General features: G+C 39.5%; 1 protein-coding gene across 2 annotated transcripts in view; it reads left to right on the top strand.

Moving 5' to 3' along the window:
• Positions 1–27,207, top strand: part of LOC132987269 (receptor tyrosine-protein kinase erbB-4-like) — a 317,677-nt gene that overhangs the window by 257,561 nt on the left and 32,909 nt on the right. Inside the window, exon 20 of one of the 2 annotated variants that reach the window (XM_061054220.1) lies at positions 4,892–5,074. In XM_061054220.1, coding sequence (XP_060910203.1) covers positions 4,892–5,074 — 183 coding nt within the window. Of the gene's footprint in view, positions 1–4,888; positions 5,075–27,207 lie in introns of both variants that reach the window. The other variant, XM_061054219.1, reaches the window with a different exon arrangement.

Below are 27,207 nucleotides of genomic sequence, written 5' to 3'. Positions count from 1 at the left end.
TGTCGTCAGGTTATCCCATAATAAGGGAGAGCGATTTAGATCTATACAGAATGCACATCAATTCTCAAATAAAGGTGCATCTATGTAGAGGAAGTGATAAGGATAAGGTGGTGTACCCAAATGAACCCCAGACAGTATGAGCATTCATCCTCTGCTATAACAACCCACTCACTGTATTTTATCCCCACTGTTACATGGGAACCTAGTAAAGAAAATAATCATTTTTACCAGGAAATGTTTTTAACAATTCAAAAAGGATTATAATTCGTCCACTCAAGAAATAGTTCTTTAGACTCTGCTTGAACTGATTCCATGGCAACAGACTACTCGGCTGTTATAACTCAAATTTAACAGAACATTTCCACTGATGGTGAGTGTGATCTACATCAGAGCTGCATCCCCAGGAGCATCTTCTATGGAGTAATGTCAGACCTTTATAAATGCACTAATTGTCCAGATCAGAATAGTGTATTAAAAACAGCACCTATATATCGCCTGATTCATGCTTCTTTCTTCGTGTGTGTGTGTGTGTGTGTGTCTATAACATGACACAAAGCCAGATTCTCACCCACAGCCCCCAGTGGAACATTCACCCAGATGGGTCGTGTGACAGGATGTGCATGCAAAGCTAAGGATGCTTATTTACATGGCACGTTGGGCATCCTTACAGTGACAGTCTGAATGCAAAGTAGATGAGTGGAGTACACATCTGCATGAGATATCGTTCCCTTTTCTAGACAGGCAGCGATAGTGTTCACACGTTAGGTTGCATTACTGGTGGCAAGGTCTTATCTTAGTGACACTCAGTACATTTACACAGTCTAAAAAAAAAAGCCAAATTATTGTGTTGTATTGTGTTATTAACTAAAACGGGCCTTTTAAAGATGGAGTCAGTAGCTATTTATTATAAAAAATTAAATACAGAAATATAAGGAAGTAATGCTGTTCAGTCATCACTTATGGGTCTCCATGCATGTGTGGTGGTGACTATGTCTGCACAAACCCTGTCCTGTGTCTGTATTATGATGCTTTGCCTGTCTCTGGGTGTTTCTGGGTGGGCAGTGGATGTGTTTTCCCCAGCTGATGACGCTGGTGAGTTTGGGAGAGGATACAATTCAGCAATAGGATGCCATTGAAACCGGCAAATATGGCGGATGATGACATGGCGGCACATACGAGAAAATCTAATCATAGTGAGGCAAAATGCCACATTGATACAGCTTGTTCATACAAAGATGAGGGTGAACCTTAGGCTGGCTTTTACCCGCGGAGGTGTCCTGCTTTCTGTTGGACAGGAAGGTGCCGAACTACAGTTAACTTCTGCTAGCATGCTAAAGTATCAGCTTTTCAACTAGAACAAGTATCTGTTATATGTTATATTCTCAGGCAGCTTGCTGTGAAGGTACAAGCAATAGACACTTGCACTTCCTGCAGTGGGCGAGTGCTAACTGGTGATGATGAGCCCAGGAGGAGGGGCCCAATCAGAATGTTGTTTTTACAAGCCGCAACAAACAATGCTACTGACTCTACCTGTTAAATACATGTAAACATCTTAAACCAACTGAAGTTGTATGAAGTGGAATTTCTTGAGGTCAGACTAGCACATCTGGATTATGCAGCTGGGGTTAGATTTTACTCTTGCATGTGTACACCTCAATGTGCCCCTTCCTAACATAGGCATTGTGAGCATGTTCCACAGATCCTGTGCTGGGCTCTGGGCTCTGACCCGGAAGTCGAACAACAGAAATGCATGAAAGAAAGTGGCAGCGAAACAAAGATCAACATATCAACATGGCATAGATTGTTGACGCAAGGTAGAAAGGTAGAAAGTTGTCCAAGTTTGCCACTTGTTACATGGTTTGTCGATTGTTTGGTTTCCCCCCATTGTTTGTTACTGGGATAAGGAATGTAAGGAAGTCAGTAAAATGGCCCTGTTGAGCTATACAATAGCTTGACTTAACGTGAACAACAGTAAAAGTTTTTACTTAGATGAGACTGGCTAGTCGGAAGAAAACAGCAGGAGATTAGTGTCAGATTATTATATAGCCAAAGAGGGGAAACTCATATATTAGTGGATTCATTTTGTGTTTTTACCAGTTAAAACATTTGTTTCAGTTTCTTTCCTAGTGATACCTTAGTTTAAATTCACCCAGTTCCACAGTCTTCCTTTATTGACTGCAGATCAGCTGGGGGCTCATGCAGCTTCTGCTCCAGGGAGCATCAGTGGTAGTTAGAGAGGGAGAGGAGAGAGCCATTCATTTACTCTAACTGTCCATATTCTCCCAGCTGGACTGGGAATTCTGACTGGTGACCTTCTAGCCGCAGGCCACACTCACTTGCCACTGGCTGTTTGAAGAATGTCACTGAGGATTGATTGTCCTTTAGCCTGTGTAGATTTGTCTGTCTGTTTGTGTTTGTGTGTGTGTGTGTGTGTGTGTGTGTGTGTGTGTGTGTGTGTGTGTGTGTGTGTGTGTGTGTGTGTGTGCGTTTGGGTGTGTGTTTTCTGCTGTGAAGAGTTCCAACTCTTTCCCCTTGAGGGCATTAAGAATATGAAGGCTTTGTCTTTCAAACAGAGTTAAAATGTCCCTTAAAGCAAAAGAAACCAGCTCCAAACACAATACACACTTAAACTGACAAGCATGTACGTGTACATGTGTGTCAGATTGTGCATGTTTGTGAGAGCATGTAATCATAATATTAGCTGCAGGGAGACAGGGCATGCTACAGTATGTTATTCCTTTTCAAAGCCAAACTTCTGCTCAAGGCTTGTTTTCACTGAAGCAGGATAAACCCTTGTGGTCTGTCCTTGGAAAACGCATTCAGAACTACTGTTTCCCCTGTGTACCAAGATTACCTTCTGTTCTTTTCATTAAGGTTTCGCTCACTAATTGTTCTCCACAAGTATGAAAAATACAAAGAGCACCGACATAAACTCAATACAAAATAAGCATACAATGGAAATAGAAATGAAGCGTAAAACTTATTTATGAAAAAGTGTTACCGTGTCCCAAACTTAAAAAAACAAAATATCCTACTAGAATATTTCACATTTTGTCGCATTTATATACTTGTTATTTTCTTAATGACGAAACAAGGGTTTACTACAGAGCCACAGATTTATTTATTTTCTACTTTTTGGGACATCAGGGGCCCCGTACTTTACGCCTACAATTATTAAAGAGAAGGGGGTAAACTCTTTTAAAGCACAGCATTTATATGGGTTTTAAGTTTTGATGTAACTTAACACATTAATACTCTTTATTTTATCTAATTCCATTGAGTTATTGAAATAATAGATGCTAATTTGTTGAACTTTCCATGAAGTTTTAATTTTGTTTAACATGAAAACTGACAAAGGAAGAAGGGTGTGATAATCATATTCGTAATGTTTGTAATTCCATGATTGAATTTTAAATACTAAAAAGGAATTAGGCAAATCAAAATACATGCAATAGCTTAATCTTAAACCCACAGTATACTCTGTCAGTGAACTACTAAGACTTTGGACTGAAATACTCTGCGTTTAAGGTAGAATTAAGTGTAGAAAACTAATATGCTTTAATTAATATGAATGGAATGGAAAAATTACCACAAGAGATGTCGAGGTGGGTTCTTTCCTTTCTTTATTTATGGTCCTTGGCTCTCTTTTTTTTAAATCTACATAACCTAACCCCTCAGCCTTATTTGAAACATGTCCATGTGTACAAACGTTAAGATATCATCAGTTATATTAAGATTACCATGAACCAACATTTCTAGGCCACATTATATGAAATGGATCGTGTTGGGCAGTCAAACAGTCCCTCACAAACTTTGGACTGATTTACCCTCAGTCTGCACTTTCTACTGCCATCAATTCCCATCTCAAGCACATGAGCAGGCGCAAGTAAGTGCAAGAACAAATTATGCAAGTGGTGTGATACATGGGATTGGTTGTAACTCTGTCAGTGATCAGTAAACCTCTACACAGTGTATATCTCCTCAACACACCCACGTTGCATATTTATGTGTCTTGGTTTGCTGCATAGTTGCATCGTTAAACAAAAAACAGCTGAGGGTCTATTTTTAGCTTTGGTAGTTTCTGTATCATTTGAATGATACTTATTTGTATGCTACAATCATATGTTTTATTGCAGACTAATATAGATGTACATGTGCGCTTGTTCCAGAAATGTCACACATAATCATCATTTACTCTAAGCAAGTTTCAGCTTTATAAATAATATTCTGGAGCAGCTTCTTCATATGTACATGTATTATATACCACATTTCTAGTCCCCTGCAAATCACACCGACAGTGTTGTGAAGCAGCGAGTCACTTTGATGTTAAGGTTTTGAACAAGATCTACTATTTCTGACTTAGTTGAGCCTCACAGTCCACTTCAAAAGAAAGATCCTCCTTAAACAGAAAAAGGAGTCGATGAATTCTACGCCAGTTTGTCGGGTGTTTGAACCTATGCTCTGGCATTTGGCTTTTGGGACTGCCTCTGTGCACTGCCTGTCAGCACCTGTGTCCAATCTAACTTGAAGCTGTTTGTTGGCACCGACGTTGTTTCCTCCTGTCGAGATCCTTGCCTGTGTGGTACTTACTCTCCCTCTCTCTATGTGTTTCTTTGGATACAAGTGTCTGCTAAAAGAAATTGTAACTTCATTCAATTGTAACTACGTGATCAAGAAGAATAAAACACATGACAGAGATGTTGTACTTAACTGCAAAAGGATAGGCTTTCTTGTTCTCAATATGCAAATAAAAACACAGTTGAGTTTCTGACAGTCAGCTGAGGTAAGGAGCCTAATCGTGTTGAGTTTTACAGTATGTGTCGTATGTTGAATTATATACCCAAACCCTTCCCACCCACATGCCTCAGTGTTAATCTGTCTCGTTCAGGAGGCCCTGATCATGGCTAGCATGGAGCATCCCCACTTGGTCCGCCTGCTGGGCGTCTGCCTGAGTCCCACCATCCAGCTGGTCACACAACTGATGCCTCACGGCTGCCTGCTCGACTATGTCCACGAGCACAAGGACAACATCGGATCCCAGCTGTTGCTCAACTGGTGTGTCCAGATTGCAAAGGTAAGACTGCAAAAAAGTTGCTTATAAATTGTTTTACTGGCTGTTTGCTTGGTTAGTTTTGTGATGGTCTGGATGCTCTGCTGGATGTCTGCCTGGCTGCTCAATTGAAAGATTACTTTTGGGTTCTTTAATCCGGATATGTTGTTTTGTTATCTTTGCAACATTTTTATCATTGTTGCTTTATTTTGTTCCTTGACTGTTCAAACAAATAACCAAATCATTAAAGTGTAATAATCTGGAAAGCCCTCAAACTTTTAGAATATATCTTCTGCAGATTGTGGATTCACTACAGTATATTGAGAAATTGCTCTTAAAACGTTGCTTGTATTTGGCAAATTGTGCATGATTCAGTCTTTAAGAAGTCATGGCTGTTGTTTCCTGACCTTTAGTATTGATCCACCTACTGTCATTGCTGTTTTTTATCGTATATCATCCATTGTTGTTGTTTTTTTGGACAGTTTCTCCCTCTTTCCTTACTTTACAGACAAAAGTTATGTCTGTTTTTCTATAACTCTTTGTGTGCCTTATGGAGTTTTAATATTACTTAATCTCTGCCCCAATATACAGTATAAATAGCAGTGCTTTCTTTAGTTAACATGAAAATGCGACTAGCCTTATACTTTTACAAACATGCTCTAAATGCCAAGAGCCCCATAATATTGCTTCAACAGAGAAAGTAGACGTCTGTGTCCATGTCGACAAAATGTCTTCAAGTCAGACACAAGAATCTGACATTGGGTGAGGTCTGTGAATGTGTGGAGGATTCAAGTCCAGACAGTGGCACCCTTTGCCAGCCTCTCCGCAGAACCAAAGTAAATAATTCAAGGCCTTGCTTGACTTTAGTGGGGAAAGTATTGAGTGCAGGGAGCTCAGTGTTACAGGATCATGGGTGTTGGAGTGCATAATAATTTTTTTTTTTAAATCTAGTCGTCAATATTAATAGGTGACAGATACCAGTGGTGCGGCCAGGATTCAACTTCATTGTACGCACACGATCCAGTCCAGTGTGTGTGGGACACCTATGTCTTCTAGGTTCCCAAGTGCACATAAACGATCAAAGTGAATGAGAGAGAAGAGAGAGAGAGAGACAGTGCACTGATGCTACATATAAAGCACCTAATCCCGCAATGTTTGCTGCTATGTGGGGGAAATATCTGATATATCCAGGGATATCTGTGATCTAAGATTGCGCCTGGACTTTATCATGGACTAGCTGGCTAATGTGACAAAACTCTTCCCAGCACACACAATAAACTGAATTCAGCATAGCTAACTTTACAGGTCAGCACCATAAATGTTTTGATATAAAAGCCCTTGATAGTTATTGTTACTAGTTACAGTATGTTACACCAATCACATGTCTTCAAATGTATTTGGGTCATGAAGGTGGTGAGTGAACACAGCCAAAGACGGCAACTCAACAAAAAAAAGTTAAATAATGACATTTAAAAAACAGGATCTGAAGCTGTAACAGTTAAGTTTCTGTTGAAAGAAAGTTATATAATATTGTATATTATGAGAAAATGTACGCACAGGGTGCACAGGATTACGGCTGGCAGCACTACTGACAGATACCACAATGATCTCCCTTTCTTTAAATCTGTCTACAAATCTGTAAGGTATGGGTACAAACTACCACAAAACCTCCACAGAGGTGAACCAACATCTCTGACAATGTGAAAACAACAATAGCAATATAAACTCTACAAACTATTGTTACATAATCTGTATATTAATTTTTTAAAGCTATACATTACAAGGCCATTGTTTTTTAAGGTGGTATGTGTCTGTAAAATTATATATTTGTAGCTCCAAATGTGCTATGTTTGTTGAGGAATTACACACAGAGGAATAAGTAATGGGTTAAAAAGGGAAGAGGTGCAGAATAAAAAATGACTCAGCAATCAGTGCAGCCCCAGATTTAATATCTCAGACAAATGTTGCTGTTGCCATTGTTTTGGGCTGAATCGTCAAAAGCCGGTTCTCCAGTGATGTTGCATGAGAAAATATTAACCCATCAATAAAAAGTGTTTTTCATATATTTATATTAAAGGCAATGGGAGCATGCAATACATCTTGCCACATTGACAAACCTCCCATGCTGCGCAACACAAATACTTGCAAAGTATGAAATTCATCACACAAATTACTTTGTGGAAAATGGATGTCGACAGGATATATATACACATGAGCAAATATATGCCCACTGTGAACAGTTGTCAACATGGAGGGATTTATAATTCATAAAGTGTATACATGATGATTTATTATTTACCACAGTGTGTTTCAAGCATGTTTCTTTATAATGTTTCCAATAATTGGCTGCAGCTCCTTGGTGTTCACACAGTCCTCAAGGGCTATGGTTAAGAAGTTTGAGTTCATTAGAAATGACCGACAGCGTACCTTGTGCACAACCAACCTGTGTTCTCAGGTGCTGGTTGGTTGCAGGAACATATGATGAAAAAATAAATGGCACAATGAAAACTACTTAACTGTCACTGTAGTGTGAGTGAACAACAGTTGATATTTCAAGTATATTTATACTGTTTAAATCAGAAGAAACTGTACTACATGTCCACAAGCTCCATGAAGAGTAGAATAAGAAGTTCAAGTATGGGAACTTTGAGCGTGTAAGTAAACATAACACAAGATATAAAGGGTCCTTAAAGAGGACTTTTCTAAAAAACTTGAATGTGAATTGGTTCCCTTAGCCGTTGCTAATTACATCATCAATAATCCCACCTGTTGTACTAGCAATAACTCATCCCACACTTGGCTGTAACCCCTATAATCTGCAGATTATTTTCCTTTTTAAAAAAATCATAAATATATATGTACATTACCTCTGCAGTCTCTTACAGAACACCCAAGGCTCTGACAAGTGACAGGCCTCCTCTCTCGGAGGCGACACCCCTGTGGCCCTCCCTCTCTGTCATGGCCACCGTCACAGCCATAGATTATTAATGGAGTGATCCGTCAGGAGAGTCATACTAATGAGCAGATTCATTAGAGGTGCTATGCATGCAGGGCTGCGGTGCCATAGGATTTTATTTTTTATTTTTTTCTCGTTTTTATCTTTTCATATCTTTCTACTATAGCCTACTATATCACTTTCTCCCCATTATGTCTCCTTGCTTTTAGTCCCCAGCTCTGTGGTCCTCTTGTCCATGTATAAATTATTGTGATGCTGTAGATATATCAAAATGATTAACTGCAAAAGCATGAATAGAAAAGGTAACATGTGTATAGTCAATCTAGCCCCATTATACAATAGGCTTTTCACTACGTGAGGATATTGTCACAAGTTTACAGGCATGGTTATTTTTTTTAATTGTAAAGTGGTGTAATTTCCGATTATATATAAGTACGAACACTACAGTCTGTCAGTACCAGTCCAACACACCAAAAAAAATCATAGAACAGAAGAACATTATATCATATGTGACTATGAAAACATTTTCCATTTACTTCATCCAGCTGCCAACACGCTATAGACGAATAGGAACATGACGTTATCCTGAAAGTCCTTTATAATGATAAGCACTTAACTTGTTCTCCTTTGCTGCAACAATGGATGGATTCTATTATCTGTGAGCCATGTGAGCCCCATGTTTTGGGGAGCTCTGAGACTTATTTAAACTGGTTGAAAAGGAGGATAACCTTGTGACCTTTAAATTAGCATCAGAGCTAAAATTCACTCTGTTCTAGCTATGTTATTAAGTGTAAAATAGTCACCACCCACTGTGTGTAGCAGCTTTGGAATTAGATTTTGTATACATGTAAAAACATATATGATCACAAGAGCATGAATAATAACTTTGCAGCCTTGGTTATCCCTTGGCTTTCTTAAAGTGCCGCTACAGAGCAAAGTTCTTACATTGGCACAACATACTGTGACATTCATCATGGATGACGCCAAATAATTAAGGAAAATCTTTTTAACCATGTTTATTGTGCCATTTTGAGGGAAGGATGAATTTGTCTTATTTCATTCACCTCTGACAACAGGAGAGTAGGTAACATATAGCACAAAAATAAAACCTGATAAAAGTGAACGTACTGATCTGAAGTTTAAAATGCTATATGTAGTAAAATAAATAAAAAATAAAACCATGCTGGTAATACAGTTATTACAGCTTACTTGTATGAAAATTATGTTTCTGTAAGGCACTCTGATGATGTCACGAGCTGCGTTAATTATGTACCCAAGAGTTCTTGTTGCTATGGTGATTCTTCTTCATGGTAAATATTTGTGAACCCTACACATTCTGCCTGTGCTTCGAAGGAAAACTTAACAACCTACTACCTGAGAGAGTTGATCCAGTTTTACACGATGTGATACGCCTTCAACCTTTAAACAAGTCATAGAAAACATAGCAAGAGTTTTTGTTTAGTTTTTCTACCTTCTCCTCATTTAGAGCTCTGGATCGCGTCCAAGTCAGGTATTGTGTATCTGTATGTCCGTGTCTGTACACATTCGGTAGGAGGGTCCCACAGTGTGTTTCTCAGGGTCATTTCTCTGTGTAAACAAGACAGGCAAACATGTCTCTCTCAGACTCATTACAGACATCTCCATGGTTCCAATGACAACTCAGACCCCCCCCCCCCCTCCCTTATTCTGACTCTGCTTTGTTCCTTCTCCTTGCCCAGCTTCTGCTTGTATGTATTTTGGCCTGTGATTTTAGATTCTATCTAAACTATCGTGTAGGTGGAGAATACCGCTGTCTCCCAAAGATGCTCATCTCGGCGCTCTAACCTAAGCAGTTATTAGGCTTTCACCATTCTCATGTCAGTAATAAGGCAGAGATGACTCACAGTAATGTGAACCACTGGCTGCTACTTCTCTATTCTATCCCTGCGCTTCCCTGTGCCCACTTTATAAACACTTGTTTGGACATAGAAATCTCTGCCGATGCTAGAAAGATGCAAAATGATTGACAGTTTTACAGTGCTGGAAGGCAGGCCTATGTCGCTCATTTGTTGATTCTTGGATAGATTTGAACAATCTCAAGGTGCTAGTGTTTCCCTGTTTTTTTGGAAATGTCGGCATGCACAAAGTAGAAAAAGGATCTCTTGGGACTGATTTTTCTTGAGGTTTTAACCATACCTTAACCGCTGGAACAAGAAATACCATATTCATTATAAAATAAAGAAATGATGAAAACGTCATGAAGATGATAACAAAATGACCATGTGTTAATATGACTGTGTGATGTAGTAAAGTCAGTGAATCCATCGTGTCGCTCCAGCGATTGTACAATGTCTTGAGCGACTTGAAATCTAACTCCTCTTTCTAGTTTCAAACTGATTGTCCGCATCGGTGTAATCTTCGTCCACAAATGTCCTGTAGAAAACCCTCAATTTGCTTTCAGATTTTTGAATCCAACCAGCTCTGGCAGATAGCATGCCTTCCTCCAACGCCTGCATGTTAACACACAGAGCCAGGGGTAGATCACAGGACCGAAGCCTTTGATTCCAGCAACCCTTAGAAATGTCAACAAGTGTCCGCCTATCTCCCCCTCCCTCTCTCAGTATCTCTCTCTCTAGCTGCCTACCTCATTTTCATTTCCAAACTAATTAAATCGGAAGCTTTTTTTTTTTTTTTTGGCGGTTGTCTTTCATGACTGCATAAGTAAGTGTATGATTTAATGTTCGCAGCCAGAATACCTCCTCTCCCCTGGGTAAATATCAGCCTGAAAGGCTTGTTTGATATGTGGGAGAAGCTTCATGCCTTTTTCATCTGCTGCAATATCTCTAAGTTAGAACTCATTGATTTTTTTTTTTGTTTGTTTGAATGTTTATTTTTTTTATGAAAGTGGTACTGAAGCACAATGTACTGTATCATCTATTGCATGTTGTTGAAGTTGTAGGCGATTGAAGATGATCATAACAAATAAAGTAATTGATTAAATGATCACATTGATACACCAAAGTGTGTTTCATATACTGCTGAGCCAATATCCTGTTAGATGAAAAGACAGTCAGTGCTGGAATTCATGGTCTGAATCTAAACTGGTGACAGGTATAAATAGGCTCTGAAAGGTATAGTATTAACCTGAAACTGTTTCATAGCAAACCTTACAGCGGGTTTTAATCAATCACCTTGGAACAAGCAAAGACAACACTTGATGAGAAAACTTTCAAGAATGTGAAAAGACTAAAGAGGTAATGAACTGACAACACAACCTGCAGACTTTTGATTCACATCACACACTTTTGGCAACACTATTGCCTGTATATTAAGATCGACAACATGTCCCCACATCCTTCCGTTGTACAAAAATGAAGTCCATTTGTGACAGGTCCTGACATATTCTTAGCTTCAGCTAATGGGACAGTTAGATGTCTACTTGCAGGAGGTAGGAATACTCTTGACACTGGATAAAACTTGACGATTGCTCGGGCCTGCACAGTCCAAAAGCAAAACTAATTCTTGTGAAGCCAAAACTCAATGACTCTTGTGTTGGTGAGTGTTACATGTTCCTTACCTCCTTTACTCTGCTGTTCTGAGGCACCCTGCACTGCAGGAGCCACATTGGTCAAGAGGGCTGTCAATCATAGCATCATACCAGTTATACTTTATAGCATCAATTAGCTCATTTAAAATTAACTTCTCAAAGAAAAATAACACTTTGACATACATGAGCATAATAAAAACGAATACATATGAAAGAAAATCATATTTTATTTCAAATGATACATTTATAGTTTGACCCATGTCCAATCTGTTATCATGGAGGAGGCATGCTTTGAGACATGTAATGCAGCCCGTCAACAGGAGGTGTTTGAATGGTTTTTGGCTTCACTTTTCGGTAGTGACGTGTTTTTTTTACGTTTTTATACAGTCTGTATGTGTAGCCAAGTCTTTATTTCCCCTTCCATCAGCCTGGTGTTGTGAGATCAAGACAGCAGCCTTATAATATTCATAGACAGAACTTTTAGCCATCATTTAGTCCAGTTTGGCTTTTTTGCCACCCTTTAAAATCTACGTTTGGCTATAAAGAAATCAATCAATCAGTCAGTCTTTATTCATATAGCACCAACTCATAACAAATATTGTCTCAAGACATTTTACAAAAAGAGCAGATCTTGATTGTACTTTTTGTTAAAGAAATAATAATTCATGTTTAAACCCTTCAATACCCTTTTTTAAAAAAAGGTGCAGATTATTTTCAGACAGATTCTAATCATGTGTCATTTGATTAAAACAGGGGTACAACATATAACATATTATGTTGATCTCCTTCTGCCTCTTATTTCTAATTTATCAAACTTTGTATTTATTTTACCTAACGTGTCAAGCATCCAAGCCCTTGCAAAGTGTGTGACCTTGTGCTCTGCTATGTTTTCTGTGTAGAAGATGCAAATCAGTTTCATCTGTTCCTGTCTCTGAATAAGAGATAGACAAGGGAAAGCATAACCAGGTTCCATTCATCTCTCCTGACCCTAATATATCCTCGAAGGTTTGCTCCTGCCCCTTTAATTCAGTTTCCTCTTTCACTGCCACAATCATGTATTTTAGTTCCCATGAACACTGTGACCTCACTGAAGAGGATCCTGTCAGTATTTGTGAAAGGTTCTACTCAGACATCTTCTGTCAGACAAACAAAAGGACAATTATCCTTTTATGCCATGGTTAAGTAAAGAAATATGACATATAGAAGGATGATGCCAAGGAAGGCAGAAAATACATTTGAACACCATAAACATTGGGATCAATTGTATGCTTAAACAAGCTGATTGAATCCTTACCAGAGAGATTTGAGTAAAATAGAAAGTGGAGATTCAGCAGCAAGTTACACCGTGTCCGAACGACAGGCGAGCGTTGGCTGTCTACTCTGCATCCGTTAAATATTCAAAGCTTTGCTCTGTGAATTTCAGTTTCACCTTGCAAAATAGTATGACATCCAGTGCTATGGTATTAAAGGTGGATAAACAGAAGTGTGTTCCAGATCTGTATTGACAAGCTTTTGACTCGAATCACAACCCTCAAAGGCTCCTCATTAAACGTCTCACATGTGAGCAGATTTAAGTATTTCTCTGTTGTTGATACAAGTCAAAGCATAACATTTCAACATGGATGGTTATAAGTAATGCACCATAAGCTAACAAGATGTGTTGAGTGAGAAAAGCGAGTTCCGGTGCCATGTAGAGCTCTCTTCTTCCTCGTTCCTTTTCCACGTCTACGGGAGCGACAGAGTGAAAACTACAAAACAGGGGGTCAAGGTAAAAAAATCGCTCATGAGCAGTTAGGGGACTCCAATAGGAAGCAGTTGAATCAAGCTGATTTTGTAACCGACATTCACATTGCATACTGTTAGGACAGGCTTTTAGACTCTGACCCACGTTTGACACAAACCCACTTCAGTGAACTCTCTGTGAATCCTGAAACACACTGTTGCACTTCTAAAGTTATGCACCTGGCCTTCAACCTGAATTCTCATTTAATTTTAAAAGCTGTATTTCAGACAGTTGGTCTGGACATTTTACCCTTTTATTAACCATTCTCTCGTTGCTTTCGCCCTGCAATTTTAAACATGTCCCATTTTTTTTTTCTACCTCCTCTAAAGAAGCCCTCTCTGGAAACCTTTGTTTGATTAATAATGGACCAATCTCTAAGCAACCATACAAGATTATAAAAAAAGAAAAAAAAAAAGAAAAAAAGATCATCACACAATTTCTTGATTTAATAGTTTAGTTGCAAAGCATCTCAAGTTGAAGTTGTCAAAGGCTTAATGCTTACCCCAGAGGCCTGTTCATCCTTTACATTCTTCTATACCTTTGCACAGCCTTTGACACAGCGGATGTCAGCTGTCTGAGAGTGTTGCATTCATCATTTTATATTCTCATTTGCTTCTGTGTCGAGTTTAAAGCTGCCTCTCATTCTCTTTTGTAGTGCCCCACTGGCTTACAGCGTACGTTAGATTCGCTCTTGTAAACTACCCCTTGAGCAAATTGTATACAGACAGTCTTGTTTTTCATTTTAACACAGGTGATACTCAACCGCATGCTGTATAAAAACCTGGAACCAGAGCTGTTTTATTAATTACAGCTCTTCATTAATGTGTAAGTGAATGAATGTTACGTCGCAAAAGTAGCCCGCAGTTGATGACCCAGTATTATAAATAATTATTGTGAGCTGCATTATTAATAGCTTATGTTTTGTATAGGCTAAGTGCCTGAAATGTAGAAGAGAATGATTAGCATGGTGTGTGTACCCAGAGTGTTTTTTGTTTTTTTTAAATTCTCAGGTTAACAAAGTTGAAACCGCCCTCAGGTCTCAAACTCCTTGTCAGAGATTCTTAATATCCGATTAAACTTAATGTAAGATTTATTTATTTATTATGATATTATAATACCATAACAGCTATAAATTACTATCGGTAATCATGACTCTCAATTGGACCCTAGAAAAGTGAGCTGAGACTGAATTGACACCTTTTATTTGCCAGATCATTTTCCAAACTTCAGGTAAGTTTGTGTTCTGAAGTGAGAAATAGGATTGTGGATACACGCCCCTGCCCTCAGAGAAAGGTTGTTGAGCTTAGAAATCCAGACAAAGCTTAGGATAATGTCTGATACTTTGTGTTAAAAATGAATCCGTCGAGAGGTTTCAGCTCTCTTATCCCTTTTCGACACCTTTCTTTCGGGCCAGTGCAGTCAAAGAACAAGAACAAGATGACACAACTCTGCTTTTGGAATACATATCCCATTTGGACTTACAATTACCTGGAACTTTAAATTGTATTTTTTATTCTTAGAAAATTGGTGATTCTGAAAAAAAAAAAAAAAAAAAAAAAAGTATTTGTTGTGAAACTTGGTCAACTAGGATAGCTCCTGAATGCAAAAGCAAAAACCCTCAAGGTACCAGACAGATGGATGGTCACCACAAAGGACAGAAAGGATACACAACAACTATTAGACCTGCACTGACTCGTGGTTGCCATGTTGTCAATCAAAAACACACACAAGAAGAATACACTCTCTCTCCGTCTCTGTCTGGCTCACTCCGCACAGACAGACACACACACAAACACACACACACACACACACACACACACACACACACACACACACACACACACACACACACACACACACACATACACACACAAACATACACACAGTGACACAATTTCAACAGTGTCTGGCTGAGTAAGGATGGATGTGGCCACGTAGTGCAGTCAGGAAAATGGATGACTGCAGGCAGCCCACACAATGGATGAGACTGGCAGCTCAGGGAGACGGGTCTACACTAATAAGTGACACACATAAACACAAACACACACAAACACACACACTGACACGGAAATAGGGGTTAGGGATTCAAAGTGGCAAACAGATTATTTAAATTAAACAGGAACATGTATTGATTGGTTCCTGTTCAGAAATTGTGTGTTACCCTTGTACAAACAAAGAAGTAACCTCTGTCATAACCTGGCTCCATGGCCATGACAAATATGAGAAAGAACAGCTTAAATTGAGGTAACAATGATTTATTTGAACAACGCACCCACAACCATAGCACAAACAAACATAGAATGAATGTCAATGTTAGGCAAGAGAGAGCCAGATCCACCCTGGGGTCAGGCTTTTATGCCCTGCAAGCAACAGGCCCAGGTGCTCTAGATTGGACCATCCAACTCCTCAAGAACTAGGGGGACAGAATCCATTAGTTATAGCCTGACTAAGGCAGTGACCGTCACACCTCCTTGATAAAATGAAGCCAATGGGGACATGCAAAAACTACAATTATTTGAGTGTCCATTTGAGGCTGCCTCCAAGAGCCCCAGAAGTCACATACACACCTCATTAAAAAAGCCAGAATTTATAGCAGAAATTACATTTCTTACAACCTGGTACAAAAATGATATTGGTCTTATTGACAATTGGAGTCACAGGCACACACTGTACGTTTTTTTTATAATGCATCCGTTTTGATTTCATGAACGATATGAGTTATGCTAATAAGGCGCGATGCTGACCTGAGTGACAGGTGGGCGCAGTGTAGCGGTTTGACAGGATGGTCAAAACCCTCCTCAGCTCCAGCTCTCAGCCTATGAGCCTCCAGAGCACCCTGCAGTAACAGATGGGTGAAGTCACTGCAGGCATTGTCCATTTATAGCCTACAGCCTACGGGCTAACCAACAAACGAGACACCCCCAAGCCCCCCAAACACACACAAACACACAGTAATATAAACACAAATGTATAAAGTATGTTTGCAGTTTTCCTTCACTTTTCCTCACACTCATTCTCTCAGTGTCAAACTACAAGTATTCTCCCTGCTTCTTTAAATTTTCTCAAAGACTCATGCATGAACATGCGCTCAGAGGCTGAGTTTGAGCTACGTATCTTTATCCATTGCTTCATGTCAAGTCTTTGCCCCGGATTTTTGTCCTTCACTACTCATTACAGATCAGGTTCACCTTTTGATTTCATATTTATTTCCTGGAGGAGGCAGATACACCAGTACTCCAATAAACATTTCAAAAAGAGAGCTCAGTTCTCAGTGAATATGAGTGTGTGTGTGTGTGTGTGTGTGTGTGTGTGTGTGTGTGTGTGTGTGTGTGTGGGTGTGTGTGTGTGTGTGTGTGTGTGTGTGTGTGTGTGTGTGTGTGTGTGTGTGTGTGTGTGTTTAAGCTTTATCTGGTATTTTTGTTAGAGATTTTAGAAAAGGGCTAACTCAACAAGTCAGTTTCTTTATTTTTTCTTATGTATAGGACCTATGCAAGAGCCTGCCAAGTTTTGGGAGGATTTCAGACTTTAAAATCAATTGACTAATTTGCAGTTTTAATTGCTATTGATTACCCTTGAGTACCAATGTATCGATTAGTTTAAGATCAAGAATGCATTTAAGTGTGGCATCAAGGCTCTTTTCACTTTAAGCAAGCCTCTTCATTAGCTTCTATTTTTCTTTGTTTTCTGGGCTGGGCAGCTTCAGCAGGATATATTAGTGTCTAAACCATTTGATATGTACATAATTGAAGGCAGACAGGATGAAGACCGCCATAAAATATATGTCTTCAACATCATCAAGTTCAGATCATATGCTGACCTGTACCTCTAGGAGCATTCATCCAAAAAAGCTTTTCCCTGACTTGAGTTAATACTAATGCACCTAATTCAATCCACCCAAGTGCTCAATTTCCGTTCATGTCATAAGCTTTGAGTTTATTATTGCCATCTTTAAAGTTCAAATGTTCTTCTCGGTAACAGGGTAGAACAATCACCATAGCTGTGGGGGTGTAACCCAAATGGGGAAGTAGTTACTGCCCTTTGTGATGTCATAAAGTGGAAATCCCCAAACAGCTTTTCTGAAAAGTGCAGCAGGCAAAAGACGGGTTTGTCGACATGCACAAATATTAGTGTTAGAAACCCATGGTAAAGTTTATTTTGCATGACATGTGACCTATGAGAAAACTTTTGAGAGCTTAATGAGGTTTTGATGTAAAAAAAAAAAAGTAATAGGTAATAAATTGAATCCTTTGTTTTAATGATATGAATTATCTATGGTGGACATTTTTGTTTTTAATACCAATTCTTTGTCCAGTACTTAATTTATTGATATCTATTTCAGGTTGTAGATGAGTCCAATTCATACATATTTTCACTCAGATAAATTGGCTCATATGTTGATTATGTAAAACTAATTTATAGCGTTTGCTTCTTTGATAAATGATCATTCTTACATTTATTCAACATCTTGATTATATTTGATACATTATTTTCTCTCTTGTTTCTTTCACAAATTGTAACACTATAATTGGTTTGGAATGCAAAGACACGGCTCAGCAGATTGTTATAATGTATGACTGTTAAACATGTTATGGCAGCTGGTAATATGGCATTATTGTGAGATTAAACCAGTTTATGGACTTCTTGGACTTTAATGTGGGTGGCTAATGCAGTTTTATGTATTTATGTATGTGCTATCATGAATATTCATATATATATAAGTGCATGTTTTGTAATCATGTGTGAATGTAGTTTTAAGCCTTGAGAGTTGTGTTGTGTTTGTTCAGGCTGCTGGTGCTATCGCTGGTAGATAGCTTGTCATCTCTTAGCCATGTAGGCGGAAGGCCAACGCTGCGACAGCTTGGACCCACTTCACTTTCAATTAGTCGCCTGCCACTGTAGATGCCTGCTCACCAGCCTCTCTGGAACTGACCCAAACCCTGTGTGTGTGTGTGTGTGTGTGTGTGTGTGTGTGTGTGTATATGAAACAATGAGCGGCCGAGTGTGTATGTGAGGTGGATGTTAATGGAAATTTAGTATGTAAACGTGATTTGTTTGAGTCTTTAATTGGCTTCATAAATTCCTGGATGGCGGATTGATGAATGATTGGTGTATTTGTGCGTTTAAGACACTGTGAAGACCTTTGCTAGAGACTTACCGCCACATAGACTGTGTGTGCCGCATTTCGTTAGTGCCACCGATTTGCTTTGTCCTATGGTGCAGCCGCTGACCCTTCCCCATTGGGTCTGTTTGTGGTGCGTGAGTGCAGTGTAGCACATCCATGAGCAGCTGTACTCACGGGTTCACAAGATCACAGGACAACTACAAGATCACATAAAGAGAGGAATGTGCAAACAACATGTTGCTTTGTCTTTCTTTCTGAGGTTGATTTACTTTTCATTTAAATGTAATATTGATTAAATGATGGGATACCACTGTAATTGCTAAATGCTGTGCTCATGATGGATTTACGTTGGGTATTTTATCATAACAAAGACCTGCTTTTTGTACAGTAGTGTCATTGCTATATTACAATTGGCGCTATACAAATAAAGACTGACTGATATTGATGGGGAGTGTCTATTTTATGCTTTATTTTGAAATTGACAGGAAGCTCCGATTGTTTCCTTGTCTTACTTCCTGTCCGGGTCGATCTACTTTGTTTAACTTGACGCGTGCTGGCAGGGGGGTTCGTCGAAAATAGACTTGGTGCGTATTTGGAGTGGAGCATAGCAGAGTGGTGCTGCTGGCACGCTCCGGACCATGGTGCATGCTGTTAAAACACAAGCATTGACTGGAGAGAGAGATATCAGCTCTGTAGTGCGTAAAAAAAATTGCTTTTTGGTTATGCTGGCCTGCTTGACATCTCACCTCTCCATGTTGCCAGTTGTCTGCCTGACCATTGACTAAAGGACTTTTGGCAAATACTGGTTCATAGTTTGCTGTTTGGTAATACCAACTAACTTAAGTTGTGTTTCAAGTTGATGAACGACTGCTCTATTAATCCATTATTCATGTATAACACTGTTACAAAAATGCAAAAAAAATGAAAGATAAAATACTAAACATGACACTCGAAAAAAAAATCCAGAGGACCCCCCACCACACAAATAGACCCACTGTATTACTCATTATAGAATAAATGATCTTTACTGTGTTTCAACAAATACAGGCATGTTAAGGAGGAAACTTGTTGTCCCTCTCTAATGTTATGAAATATGGATTCCATATTCATGGCTTTAAATTTATGTGGAGACAAGGACATTGTAAATAGAAAACTGTGGTAATTACTTCATTAATTACACTGCCCTCATTTGCATAAAAGTTAGTATAGCATGTCATGTTTATTGTGGCAAGACATTTTGCATTTAAATGCCTCTTGTTTTTTGTGTAATTGAAATACTTTCAAAGCTATGACCATGACTTTACATAATTGTGATCTTTTTTTAACTACTTTAAGCCAAACGTATTCCAGAAAGCTCTTGATAGAGAGTTTGATTTGTTCATTTCTTACCATCAACCTGATGCAGTATTATAATAATGCACTTAACTTACATGAAAGAGGGAGACAGTGAGGGGAGAAAAGCAATCAAAGTCAAGCACAACTAACATGCCATTAAACCTTTTCATGATCTCAACCTCTCCATATTCTGGTTCACTGCAATTAGCAATAAAATTGTTAAAGGGTGTGGACTCATGATGTAGCTGTCGGAGTGCAGGTCAAGTTCTACGGTCATGCATAAGGACATGCACCATCTGTTATATTCTGTGGTGTCTGACTCATACCGAGGGCATTGTTACGTATGTGCCGTGGCCCTACTTTGCAATTTCTCCCCCCTTTCTCTCTCTCTCTCTCTCTGTTCCTTTTCTGCGAGCAAGAAGCACGAGCAGGCACACTACAGGTCATCATAAATCATAATTTAGCTATGTTTTATTTTTTTAAATATATGTTGATTTTAAACATGCATATCTCTTAAAACCACGCATATCAAGTTAGATCAATTGTTTTTCCATGTAAATGCAGAAATATGCATTTCAATGTTTGTAAATGTAGCATTGAGAAATACTTGATCATTGACTCGTTTATTCAATTGTGGAGCGTTTATGTTGTCAGGGCTGTACCCGAATATTTGGCTATTTTAATATTCTTTTGTCGGGTTGGCAATTAATTATTACTTTTGGGATTCAAATATTCGTTTGTTTGGTTTTTTGGTTTTTTTGGGGGGGGTTCCTGATATTCCTATCCTCACAGAAGTCAGTGAGCGTCACACTTCAGTTCACCTTGGCCGTTAAAGGGAAGACAAAATGCCGAAAACTTCAGCTGTGTGGGAACACTTTGTCTTGTCTTCAGTTATTTTAAAGGCAGTGTGCCAAATATGCAATTTGAAACTGGCCTACCATGATGGCACAACAAGCATGAAAAGTCCCCTGAATGCTGGAAGTAGTTTGCTATATTTTGACGGTGTAAAAAACCGAGACCATACTAACCATACCATACAAACGATTGCAAGAATATTTCTTACATTCTTTGGGATTGTGTGGTTTTTCAAGTGTATTCTTCTGAATGAGGTCTGCTTTTGATGAATGGCTTTTTTTCCGCAGTATCAGACATTGATTGATCACATTTCATCGTGATATGTCACTGGCATTAGTTGTGAAGGTGTGTGTGCTTTTTAATTAACATTAAAATGGCTATAACATAAAGTACAACAATAATGAAGAACATAACCTACACTGACTTTGTCTCCAATGCTAATACAAATCTTCTTATCTCATCCGAACTTTGTTAGCATGCAAATGTGTGTGTTTGAGTGAAATTTGAATATGAAACCAAATTGTTTGGTTTTTCACTTTCCTTGTCCTTACCCAGTCCTGCACCCCTGTGCCTGTGGACCCTGCTCGTGCAGATTCATATCCAAACATATCAGAAAAGCCAAAACGGCAAATTGTGAAAGCTCACTGCTTTTCTTAACTTCCCCCTGCATGCCCTCTGGAATTGTCACAGCTCAAGGTTGTTTTGGAGTGTCATCGGTATCATCTGAGAAATGAAGCAAGTGGAACAAAACTAGAAAAAAAAATTGTCTCTCCCGTTTGTCCATATCGGGGCAAAGAGTTGAGCATTGTTGCAGCTCTTATCGCGGCCAAGACAGGATCCTTTCATTATAATATGGCTTTTGTTATACATATCGATGAGACACAGACACGACTCGCACTCCCTTCGGCAAGCTGAGGTTGGCTGCAAAGGCCTCACAGACGCACACTCGTGATTATACACACTAAACACATCCCAAATCTCAGTAGAAAAGTTGTACACTGTCGATGGCAGCTTCCTGTCCTAAGGCTATCCAAGGCCTCCCATAAAAAAACCTCCTACAGCCTAACTCACACTTTAAAACGTACCTGTGTGCACACAGACAAGAACCCATACTAATACACTTGTTAAATATATATCATGCATGCACTTCCTATCTTCTGGGAACTTGAGGGACTATGTGCATTATTTACTAGAAAGTCAGGCTACACAGCACAGCAGAGGAAACACCGTGGCTGAACTCTAAGAACAGACAAAGTAGTTCTATTCTTACTCTGCAGACGTGTTGCAGACATGTTTTGTTTTTTTTGAGTATCTGGTCAGTAAACCAGAACCAAGTGTTTTCACCAGGAGAAACCCACATAGATAAAAAATGTAATAAACTAACATCTCCTTACCTGGAAGCATTTCTATGTTTTGTCTGATGGATTCGTTCATTATATAAAAACATATTTTTTCACTTTCCTCCACATGTCTCACTGTCCTTGGACAAGACTCTGAACCCTTATCTGTCATTGACTGTTATGCCAGTACCTCAGTTCGCAGGTCTCTAACATCCATGTATTTGGGGGGGATCTCTTGATAGAAGGGCATGGTGCAGCACATTTGAAATTTACCATGCACATAGTTTGTTGGTTTATTTGTCTTTATCAGATATCTATACCTGGGGCGGTAGTAGCTCAGTCTGTAGGGACTTGGGTTGGGAATCGGAGGGTCGCCGGCTCAAATCCCGGCACGGACCAGTCCAGAAATTGGAGCACCTCAGGAGCGCCCACCGTGGGGGCAGCCCCATCACTCTGAGACCTCTCCATTAGTGCATGTCCATAGGATCCTGTTTGTGCATGTGTGTGTATTTCGGCCTATGTTTGTGTAGCATGTTCTTAGACACATACAGCGTAAAGATGAATTTCCCCTCGCGGGACCAATAAAAAAGTATAAAATAAATCTGACAAGTCCAATAACCGAAGAAGTATCATGTAAATGCATGGCCCTTCGGTAAAACTATTCATGACGGCTTACCCCCAAATCTGCTGTCGGACGCCGCGCCCTGCCCCACTGGATCCGTCTCTGGAACGCGAGTGCAGTCATGATCAGCTGTACACACATCACCGGTGTATGGCGCTGACGGACAGCGCCGAGCATGGAGTATGTGGAAATTGGGGGTTAATGTTATTATAGCTCTATTAGACATTCCAAGGTTTTATGGCAATATCTGAGTGCTTTCCCATTTCTACCAAACTGCTGAAAAACTCTTTACGTTTTAAGGGTGAGTTGCATGAGTTGCAAACATGCCTCAAGTGAATGGTACCATAGGGACCGAGTTCACATTCTTAAACTGCTGCATTACATTTCCTGTTGAACAGTATGTTGTTCTCCGCTCTTCTGTTGATACTGGGATTCTGTTGAACTACACATAGCATTGATGTAAAGAAAAATACTCTCATTATAGTGTTGTATAGAGGACACCCTTGTATCGTCCACCGCTTCATTTCATTCATTTTACATCATGTCTTGCCTCAGGAGAACCCCTGTCCAACATGGATAGTCTCCTGTTGTGAGGTGTGAACAACCAGATCAGGTGGATTTCAGGAGAGAGTCCTAATGAAATTCTCTCAAAAATCTCAGGAATGCATACGTGAAAAAGGCTTCTGTGTGTGACTGACTGTGCCGAGTTACAATACAACCCTTCCTGTAGGTTTGTTAATGTTTTGAAATGACATCCACAAATACACTTGGATACACACTCCGCATCACGCCGGAACTCCCGCTCAATTGCCAAGCTGCCAGCTTAGCAACAGATCAATCATAGATCACAGTTAATGTCTCCCGTTATGGCACCCTGTGATTGCCCTGTTATTATCCCACTAATTATGACTATCATCATTATTATCATTTCTCTATTACAGTTCATTACTTCAGACCCGAAAGAGGATGGTATAATGGTCTAAGTGGCAGTTATTTCATTTATCGATTGGTGGCAAGTTGGGAGCCTTGTTGCATGCTGTTTTCTCTTTTCACTTAAGCTGTGTGAGCGCCGACAAGGCTCGCAGCTGACTCTACCAGTTAGACCCCCAGGATCCTACCAAGAGGGTTGGAAATGTGCAAATACCATCAAAGGATGGATAGGATTACACAGGAGAAGAACAAGGCAAAAACACAAAGAAGATCAGTCTACCTTTGTGGCTATCATTTGCTAAAGAACTACAAATCTTCTGAAGAACACAGTGAAAGAAATCAATGGGAACTATGGGATTTATTTGCTCATAGTCTAAAAGAAAAGGCCTGCAGTAAATTCTATTTTTTTTACTTCAAGGAAGATTGCCTCTTTTTGCAAAACATTTTTTAAATTTCTTTATTCCATTGAGCTAATTTGCTGCTGAAACAAATTTACCAGCAGATTCTTGTAGAGGTTTTTACCACCACACATTCTTGTACTTGTTTTGGTAACACAACAATCTGCTACCCATCCATCATTTTTAGAAATGAATCAGTGGGAATCATTTTTCCTTTTTGGGATATATCTAACAATTTGATAACACTCACCAATGTACCACACCACATATTTAAACAAGAAGGGTTTTCTTCTGCCATATTTCTGCCTTTGACTTTGTGTTTCAGGATGTCAAGACCGCTCATTGCTTGTATTAATCATCGCATTGGAGCTTCCATTTTGTATTATTTTAAATACATCTCATAAACGCCTGACAGTTAATGCTCAAAATGAAGAAGCGTACACATTTCATGGCCCCTCCTGTGGGCTATATTGCAGATCAAATCAAGCACGGTTGATGTTTGCTCAAGAGGTGTCTCAGTGGTTTGTTTCAACACACCCACCCCTACACAAACAACCTGAGGCCATCTCCACACACTCCCTCACCCAGATAGCACCAACAGACCGGGGCCTGCCTACACTCAAACACAAGCAGATGGATGGCTGGCCAGATATGGAGGACTGTCCTGTCTCATAAAAGTGAAGACATTAGTATGAACGTACATATCGCTCTAAATAGCTGCTGTCTCTCACGGTCTGCAACCTCACTCAGTGCCTGACTCATAACCTCGTTTGTCGTATGCCAGACGCACAAGCTGTACCAATGTGATTAAAGACAGAAAGAATGTCGCATCACGCTGCTGCTGCTGCTGCTGCTGCTGCTGGCAGAACATCATTTCTCTCCAGAAATATCAAGTTTTCATGAATCAGACAAGAACATGTTGGGTTATAGTGACAACCATGCATTTTAGGAAAGGCTTTGAAACTGTTTCATAAGGCAAAAGGTCGTACACTAAAATACAATCTGCTCAAATTAAGATGTGCATAAAGGAATCATCCTTATGGGAAAGGTTGGGTACAGGTTTACTTGTGTGTGTGTGTCCAAGTAACATGACATTGCTATTTGATTTTAAAATTCCAAACATGCACATGGAAATGCAAGATGGATTTATTTTGTTCAGACATTTCTGAGGTGGGATACACTTTTCAAGACAATGACTCAACGGATTCATGTTTCTCCTGTTTAATATGAGTCCTAGGCCTGAACAAAGTTTAAATTTGAATACATGTGGTCAAAAGTAGAACATTTCAGTCTCTCTTCTCTTCTTTCCCATTCTCCTTTCTCCTTCCCTCTCTCTTTAGATAGGGTTACTTTTGTCAACGTGTCCATCTTGACAGAGTAAAGAGTAAATGACTGACAGTTGTAAAGAAAAGCTTACACCTAGCTTAAGCTTATTTGGAAAAAATCACATGCACGGAAACAGATTTTTCGACCGAATTCGAATTTCTAAATTACCAGCAAAAAAGCAGAACTATTCAAAACCATACTTGGAGTATTAAAACCCTGATCACTACTTTGTTTCATCATGGAAGAGCACGCTGACAGAAGCTGCAAAACCTTTTTTAAACCAAAATAAGAGAAAAAGAATCATCCAAAATCCAGCGAGCATAATCCCCATAGAGCAAAACCGGAAAAACAGACCAAATTAAAAATAACTTTAATTTTGTTTCTCTTCTCTGGAACTGAATTTATGTTCATTTGTGTCTTCAATGCCTAAGTGAGCAGGTGATTTCAGGTTTGTTTTTCACTCTGATCCGACCCCTGTAATGCAGTTGCAAAAGCTACAGCATGCAGTAAATTCCCAAGTTATACACAAACTTTCCATCTTCTGTGGTAACTCAGTAATGCTTCAACATATTCACCTGACAGTTTGGTGACATTATCATCTGTTGAGTGCAGAAATCTTAGTTTTGCACTAGCAAAAAGAAGTTGCCATGGTAGCAGCAGACGCATCACTCAAAGTGAACATCAACAGTGATGGGTCAATCACTTTGGCTTTTTACCTTCCCATTTTAGATCACAAAAGCCTGACAGAACACAAAACGTCCAGCTGGCATGACCTACTGGGTGTTTACCTGAACAAGTTCTTTTTTTCTTTGTTTGCATGTGTGTAGCTGAAGTTACACACCCCTAACATTTTGCAAACATTGTGTAACAACATATCAACAACAGATTGAACACCTTTTGGTATGGTAATTCCACACCGGCAACATTTGGTTTCATACATTTGATATAATGCAAATAATTATCAAAATTGCATGAAGGTGAAATCTTTCTAAATTGAGTGAGCTCATTGTTTTATTGCTTACATGTAGCTGTAAGCAACATTCATACAAACATGTTATATTTAGCTACCACATCATAAGAATATTCTAAGGGCATTAAAGTCTAACAATCAGATCGGTTTAAGTATACAAATATGTCTACCCATTATAACAGTATTTAGCCTGTTTTTTAATACTACTTCATCAGAAATGTGGTTGGCTCGCCACTGTAATTAGCCAGTTTAGCTCCTTCTGTTGTGATTTACCCACTGCAAATTACAGACTCCTTTAATTGAGGAGGACACAAATTGAGTGGGTCTGTTCCAGAGAGCTGATCATGTGGCTGCCGCTTTTTTGGCAGTCGATAGAAGCTGACCACTCATATATTTCATTATGGCACTTTAAGAATGACATTTTTCTGCTGTGTGTACACATTGGCAGAGAGCGTAAGAGAGACGGAGACAGACTGAAATTGAGAAAGAGCAGGACAGAGAGGGACGGCAGTGGATTACACCATGCCAAGTGCATTAACATCTCCATCTGGTGTCTCATTCTTCCTCCTCTCCCGCTAACCCCGTTGGCCCTGCTTGCCCCCGTCACTGGGCATGTGCGGGCCCTTCCAGGACAAGGTCATGTTGTTGGCGTGTGTTATGAATATGCCACCTGATCCCAAACGTGCCTGTGGGGGCATGGCGCACCCGCATGCTGGCAGTAGTGACTCTGTAGCGGTAAACTGACAGGAAGCAAGGCAGCATCCCACAATCTGTAACACATGCATTCAGACACATGGAGAAACACTTTTTTTGTTTTTACCTGCAGTTACTCTTCTCTCACCATCGACCTATCCTGCTACGTGTTTGCTTCTCTGCATTACAACACAACATTTAAACTCATAGCAACAATATTGGGATGTGTTTGAATTATTTACAGGCATGTGTCTGCCACAGGAGTTGGCTGTTCCTAGAATCCCACAGCCAGGTTCTATGC

This window comes from Labrus mixtus, chromosome 13 (assembly GCF_963584025.1).
Source record: "Labrus mixtus chromosome 13, fLabMix1.1, whole genome shotgun sequence".
In the NCBI taxonomy this organism is placed as follows: Eukaryota; Metazoa; Chordata; class Actinopteri; order Labriformes; family Labridae; genus Labrus; species Labrus mixtus.
Note: the sequence above shows the minus strand (reverse complement) of the source record. Positions and strands in the feature narration are given on the sequence as shown.